General features: G+C 52.7%; 1 protein-coding gene across 1 annotated transcript in view; it reads right to left on the minus strand.

The window, feature by feature from the left end:
* The window catches only part of LOC310854041 (E3 ubiquitin-protein ligase HECW2-like), a gene marked incomplete at its 5' end in the record, with an annotated part of 75,242 nt that overhangs the window by 46,494 nt on the left and 21,248 nt on the right, over positions 1–7,500 (minus strand). Inside the window, 4 exons of the mRNA XM_083758519.1 lie at positions 1,416–1,541; positions 2,111–2,264; positions 4,102–5,175; positions 5,206–5,784. Of these exons, the coding sequence (XP_083614645.1) occupies positions 1,416–1,541; positions 2,111–2,264; positions 4,102–5,175; positions 5,206–5,784 (1,933 nt within the window). The remainder of the gene's footprint in view (positions 1–1,415; positions 1,542–2,110; positions 2,265–4,101; positions 5,176–5,205; positions 5,785–7,500) is intronic.

A 7,500-nucleotide genomic window follows, 5' to 3' on the forward strand; every position in this document is an offset into this window, starting at 1 on the left:
ATTATCGCCATGATGAACCAATAAGGTCCATGTATATCGTATCGGCAACACTGTATCGGGATACGCATCGTATCGCTGTTACAATGTACCGTTAGTAATAGTAGTATTAGTAGTAGTAATATTAACAATTTACAATTTAGGCATTTATCAGACGCTCTTAATCCAGAGCGATTTACAATAATCAAGAACAAAAGCATGGGAATACATCACATAAAATGCATTTATCATGAAACATGCGTAAGCTAAGAAAGTAACAGTGGAATATCCATATAATGAAACTATACATATAAACTATACATATATACTATACTATGCTATACATATGTAGTATGACGTGCTATGACTACATACAATACAATTATAGTGCTGTCTACATAGCATGCTATAAGTCTGTATATCAAATGCTATCTAGGCCTCTTTTAGACGGCGACCATCTCCATATAACACGTCAAAGTCCCGTTGCGTTCTCATTTTTTCTTACCCTTTACACGAGAACGCACACGTTATGATATGATGTGCTATTATGCTATACTGTCGCTAGGTGGCGATAACGGGCTGCCAAATAGACAGGTCACCCACGTACAAGAAGAAGAAACCTTCACGCAAGCCTGCGCAACACGGCTCTGGGCGCGCCACGGGATGGTATATATTTTATAATAGACTACATAAACGCTGCTGCCGCGGCTGCCGTCTATCACAAGGCTTTTTATTTACATCATGGTTTTACATTCAACATCGCTGATGAGCAGCACTTTGTAGGCGAGGAGGGAGGCTTGTTCAGGAACTCCATTATATCATAATGATATGGCTCTGCATCAATGTAATAAACATATGCGCTGTGAGCCAACATGAGCCATGATGTCATAAGTTTTGCGGATTCACCGTTTTGCCTGTTTATATGGAGACCATAGGAAACGGTGTTCTGAATGATTTCCACTCTGGAAGGCGGTTTCACTTCGATGCGTTTTCACCTCCTGAGAACACCGTTCTCGTCTAAATGACAGCGCTAAACGGTACTTTATTTTGCCGTTTTTTATGAACACCATCCTCGTGTAAATAGCACCTCTGTCTACAGAAATGCTATCTAAGGGGGTGGGGTAAGTGCTATGGGCCATGATGGAGTCTGAAAAGGTAGGTTTTCAGACTACGGCGGAAGATTAATAATAATAATAATAATAATAAAACTTTATTTGTATAGCACCTTTCATGACATGAAATCAGCTCAAAGTGCTTTACAGAACAATGGAGAATAAAAGAAAAGCAAGGCAACGGAGTTGGGAGTGATGCTGCAGTTCTGACTGAAGTTCATTCCACACCGTAGGCTGTCAGCTGTTAGTACTAGTAATAGTAGTATTAGTAGTACTAACATTAACCGTAGCCTGTCAGCTCACCTGTCAGCTCACCTGTCAGCTCACCTGACTCTCCATCTGGTCCGTGTAGAGCTCCTCCTACTTCCTGGTTATTAGCCACGCCCCCAGAAGCCTGAATCATCACGCGCAGGGACCGCCTCCTCCAGACCTCCCCTTCCTCCTCCTCCTCCTCCTCCTCCTCCTCCTCCTCCTCCTCTCCTCCTGGGTAGAGAGAGACGTGGAACGGTTAATAGAACTAATCGATTTATTTAATCTGTTTAAAATGATCGATCATCCCCCTAGAACTAACTACAATATGCTGGCAGGCTGTTCCACATTACAGGACCATAATGGCTAAAGGCTGCTTCTCCATGCCTTTAATCATTGTGATTGAGGGATTACCAAGGGTGAGCTAGAAAATAGCAGCCAGGAGAATGAGACTAGCAGGACACTGATGCCAAAGGCATCAAGAACTGCCAGCCAGCAAACTGGTGCTGTGGGAACCAACACACGGGCATCGATCACGAGGACGTCCCACATTAACATACGTGGATGTACTCAAGAACGACGCAGGAGCGCAAAGTACCAACGAACTGGGCCAGATGTATGGAGAACCGGGATGACTGGAAACGACGATGGAGGGCTCGTCTGAGGACCACCTAGAGAGATTGGCTCTGTGACCACTCACCAGCTGGAGGAGCAGTGCTTTGGCTCTGTGACCCTGGGTAAACATAGTACCTTTCCTTTCCTTTACCACTCACCAGCTGGAGGAGCAGTGCTTGCAGACGTCCCTCTGTGAGGCTCGGAGACGTTTCTCCTGGTCGGTGCGTTGGTTTCACTGCTGGACGACTCTGCTCCTTCCTCCTCCGCCTTAGGAGCCCTGATGTCCTCTCTGCTGTCTCTGCTGTGCACCTCCTGGAGGACAGGAGACAGTGGATGATCAGAGCTTCCGTCGCTCCAGACTGTACGACGGAAGCATTTATATTTTACTCATGATCAGAGCTTCCGTTGCTCCAGACTGTACGACGGAAGCATTTATAGTTTACTCATGATCAGAGCTTCCGTTGCTCCAGACTGTACGACGGAAGCATTTATATTTTACTCATGATCAGAGCTTCCGTTGCTCCAGACTGTATGACGGAAGCATTTATATTCTACTCATGATCAGAGCTTCCGTTGCTCCAGACTGTACGACGGAAGCATTTATATTTTTACTTGTGATCAGAGCTTCCGTTGCTCCAGACTGTACGACGGAAGCATTTATATTTTACTCATGATCAGAGCTTCCGTTGCTCCAGACTGTACGACGGAAGCATTTATATTTTACTCATGATCAGAGCTTCCGTTGCTCCAGACTGTACGACGGAAGCATTTATATTTTACTCATGATCAGAGCTTCCGTTGCTCCAGACTGTACGACGGAAGCATTTATATTTTACTCATGATCAGAGCTTCCGTTGCTCCAGACTGTATGACGGAAGCATTTATATTTTACTCATGATCAGAGCTTCCGTTGCTCCAGACTGTACGACGGAAGCATTTCTATTTTACTCATGATCAGAGCTTCCGTTGCTCCAGACTGTACGACGGAAGCATTTATATTTTACTCATGATCAGAGCTTCCGTCGCTCCAGACTGTATGACGGATGCATTTATATTTTACTCGTGATCAGAGCTTCCGTCTCTCCAGACTGTACGACGGAAGCATTTATATTTGACTCATGATCAGAGCTTCCGTTGCTCCAGACTGTACGACGGAAGCATTTATATTTGACTCATGATCAGAGCTTCCGTTGCTCCAGACTGTACGACGGAAGCATTTATATTTGACTCATGATCAGAGCTTCCGTTGCTCCAGACTGTACGACGGAAGCATTTATATTTGACTCATGATCAGAGCTTCCGTTGCTCCAGACTGTATGACGGAAGCATTTATATTTGACTCATGATCAGAGCTTCCGTTGCTCCAGACTGTACGACGGAAGCATTTATATTTGACTCATGATCAGAGCTTCCGTTGCTCCAGACTGTACGACGGAAGCATTTATATTTGACTCATGATCAGAGCTTCCGTTGCTACAGACTGTACGACGGAAGCGTTTGAACAGTCTGGCCACGCGACACTAGGTGGCTAGGAGGGATGGGGAGGGCCTAGACTAGGAGACTAGGAGGGATGGGGAGGGCCTAGACTAGGAGACTAGGAGGGATGGGGAAGGCCTAGACTAGGAGACTAGGAGGGATGGGGAGGGCCTAGACTAGGAGACTAGGAGGGATGGGGAGGGCCTAGACTAGGAGACTAGGAGGGATGGGGAGGGCCTAGACTAGGAGACTAGGAGGGATGGGGAAGGCCTAGACTAGGAGACTAGGAGGGATGGGGAGGGCCTAGACTAGGAGACTAGGAGGGATGGGGAGGGCCTAGACTAGGAGACTAGGAGGGATGGGGAGGGCCTAGACTAGGAGACTAGGAGGGATGGGGAAGGCCTAGACTAGGAGACTAGGAGGGATGGGGAGGGCCTAGACTAGGAGACTAGGAGGGATGGGGAGGGCCTAGACTAGGAGACTAGGAGGGATGGGGAGGGCCTAGACTAGGAGACTAGGAGGGATGGGGAGGGCCTAGACTAGGAGACTAGGAGGGATGGGGAGGGCCTAGACTAGGAGACTAGGAGGGATGGGGAGGCCCTAGACTAGGAGACTAGGAGGGATGGGGAGGCCCTAGACTAGGAGACTAGGAGGGATGGGGAGGCCGTCTCACCAGAATGGGTGGGAGTTGAGAACCGGTGAATGGAGACGTGTTTACTGGGTCCAGGTTGGGAGCCACGATGGGACTTCTCTGGCCCCGACACGAGCACTCTGCCCCGGCCGGGCCCTCTGCCCCGGCCGGGCCCTCTGCCCCGGCCGGGCCCTCTGCTGTCCCCGGGCCCTCTGCTGTCCCCGGGCCCTCTGCTGTCCCCGGGCCCTCTGCTGTCCTCAGGCCCTCTGCTGTCCTCGGGCCCTCTGCTGTCCCCGGGCCCTCTGCTGTCCCCGGGGCCTCTGCTGTCCTCAGGCCCTCTGCCCCGGCCGGGCCCTCTGCTGTCCTCGGGCCCTCTGCCCCGGCCGGGCCCTCTGCTGTCCCCGGGCCCTCTGCTGTCCCCGGGGCCTCTGCTGTCCTCAGGCCCTCTGCCCCGGCCGGGCCCTCTGCTGTCCTCGGGCCCTCTGCTGTCCTCGGGCCCTCTGCTGTCCCTGGGCCCTCTGGCCTCTCTGGAGCCCCTCGGGAGGAGCGGGCGCTGCCCTCTGTGCTGCCCTCTGTGCTGGCCGCGGCCCCAACGGCAGCCTCGTGAAGACCTTCCTCGGCGGGCTCACCGCCGCCAGCCGCGAGACCCTCGGCCGACAACGTTGTTGTTGAAAGTCCCTCCACACCGGCAGCCCCGCCTCCTTCCACCTTCACAGCCCCGCCTCCTTCCACCTTCACAGCCCCGCCTCCTTCCACCTTCACAGCCCCGCCTCCTTCCACCTTCACAGCCCCGCCTCCTTCCACCTTCACAGCCCCGCCTCCTTCCACCTTCACAGCCCCGCCCCCTTCCGCTTTCACAGCCCCGCCTCCTTCCACCTTCACAGCCCCGCCCCCTTCCACCTTCACAGCCCCGCCTCCTTCCACCTTCACAGCCCCGCCTCCTTCCACCTTCACAGCCCCGCCTCCTTCCACCTTCACAGCCCCGCCCCCTTCCGCCTTCACAGCCCCGCCCCCTTCCACCTTCACAGCCCCGCCTCCTTCCACCTTCACAGCCCCGCCTCCTTCCACCTTCACAGCCCCGCCTCCTTCCACCTTCACAGCCCCGCCCCCTTCCACCTTCACAGCCCCGCCCCCTTCCGCCTTCACAGCCCCGCCCCCTTCCACCTTCACAGCCCCGCCTCCTTCCACCTTCACAGCCCCGCCTCCTTCCACCTTCACAGCCCCGCCTCCTTCCGCCTTCACAGCCCCGCCTCCTTCCACCTTCACAGCCCCGCCTACTTCCACCTTCGCGGCCTCGGCTTGAATCCTGGACCCATCGGTGGCGTCCTGCTCCTCTACTCTCCAATCATCGCGTCCTCGCGCGGAATTCGTGCGGACGGCCTGCATGCCGTTGGCTAACCCCCCCCTGTGTGGTCCCTGCTGGTCCCTGGGAGGTCCCCGGGGGTCCCTGGGAGGTCCCCGGGGGTCCCTGGGCGGTCCCTGGCCCGCTGTCGTCGTCTCCTCGTCCTCATCGGAGTCGATATGCAGCATGGCGTTGAGACGCGTGTCTGTCGGGAAGCTGGAGCGCAGTCTGGGCGCGGCCGCCAGCGACCGCTCGCCACCGCCAGGGGGGGGGGGGGCCCTGCTGGGGGCCTCCATGGCGCCTCCGGGGCCCCTGGTGGCCTCCATGGCGCCTCCGGGGCCCCTGGGGGCCTCCATGGCGTCCAGGTAGTCGTTCAAAGACACCTGCCGGGAGGGATGGAGACGGTTCATTGTTATTGACCAGAGCGCTGCCCGGCTGTCTGTGTCCCCTTTATGCCCATATATGGAGTTCTGTGTCAGGCATGCCCAAATATGGAGTACATGCAGATGTCAGAACATGTTTGTGATGTCAGAACATGTTTGTGATGTCAGAACATGTTTGTGATGTCAGAACATGTTTGTGATGTCAGAACATGTTTGTGATGTCAGAACATGTTTGTGATGTCAGAACATGTTTGTGATGTCAGAACAAAAAGCCCAAAGCTTATCGATACCGGGTACTGGATAAGCCCAAAGCTTATCGATACCGGGTACTGGATAACCCCAAAGCTTATCGATACCGGGTACTGGATAAGCCCAAAGCTTATCGATACCGGGTACTGGATAAGCCCAAAGCTTATCGATACCGGGTACTGGATAACCCCAAAGCTTATCGATACCGGGTACTGGATAACCCCAAAGCTTATCGATACCGGGTACTGGATAAGCCCAAAGCTTATCGATACCGGGTACTGGATAAGCCCAAAGCTTATCGATACCGGGTACTGGATAAGCCCAAAGCTTATCGATACCGGGTACTGGATAACCCCAAAGCTTATCGATACCGGGTACTGGATAAGCCCAAAGCTTATCGATACCGGGTACTGGATAACCCCAAAGCTTATCGATACCGGGTACTGGATAAGCCCAAAGCTTATCGATACCGGGTACTGGATAAGCCCAAAGCTTATCGATACCGGGTACTGGATAACCCCAAAGCTTATCGATACCGGGTACTGGATAAGCCCAAAGCTTATCGATACCGGGTACTGGATAAGCCCAAAGCTTATCGATACCGGGTACTGGATAACCCCAAAGCTTATCGATACCGGGTACTGGATAAGCCCAAAGCTTATCGATACCGGGTACTGGATAAGCCCAAAGCTTATCGATACCGGGTACTGGATAAGCCCAAAGCTTATCGATACCGGGTACTGGATAAGCCCAAAGCTTATCGATACCGGGTACTGGATAAGCCCAAAGCTTATCGATACCGGGTACTGGATAAGCCCAAAGCTTATCGATACCGGGTACTGGATAAGCCCAAAGCTTATCGATACCGGGTACTGGATAAGCCCAAAGCTTATCGATACCGGGTACTGGATAAGCCCAAAGCTTATCGATACCGGGTACTGGATAAGCCCAAAGCTTATCGATACCGGGTACTGGATAAGCCCAAAGCTTATCGATACCGGGTACTGGATAAGCCCAAAGCTTATCGATACCGGGTACTGGATAAGCCCAAAGCTTATCGATACCGGGTACTGGATAAGCCCAAAGCTTATCGATACCGGGTACTGGATAAGCCCAAAGCTTATCGATACCGGGTACTGGATAAGCCCAAAGCTTATCGATACCGGGTACTGGATAAGCCCAAAGCTTATCGATACCGGGTACTGGATAAGCCCAAAGCTTATCGATACCGGGTACTGGATAAGCCCAAAGCTTATCGATACCGGGTACTGGATAAGCCCAAAGCTTATCGATACCGGGTACTGGATAAGCCCAAAGCTTATCGATACCGGGTACTGGATAAGCCCAAAGCTTATCGATACCGGGTACTGGATAAGCCCAAAGCTTATCGATACCGGGTACTGGATAAGCCCAAAGCTTATCGATACCGGGTACTGGATAAGCCCAAAGCTTATCGATACCGGGTAC

Source organism: Protomyctophum parallelum (assembly GCF_964188405.1).
Source record: "Protomyctophum parallelum genome assembly, chromosome: 23".
Classification (NCBI taxonomy): domain Eukaryota; kingdom Metazoa; phylum Chordata; class Actinopteri; order Myctophiformes; family Myctophidae; genus Protomyctophum; species Protomyctophum parallelum.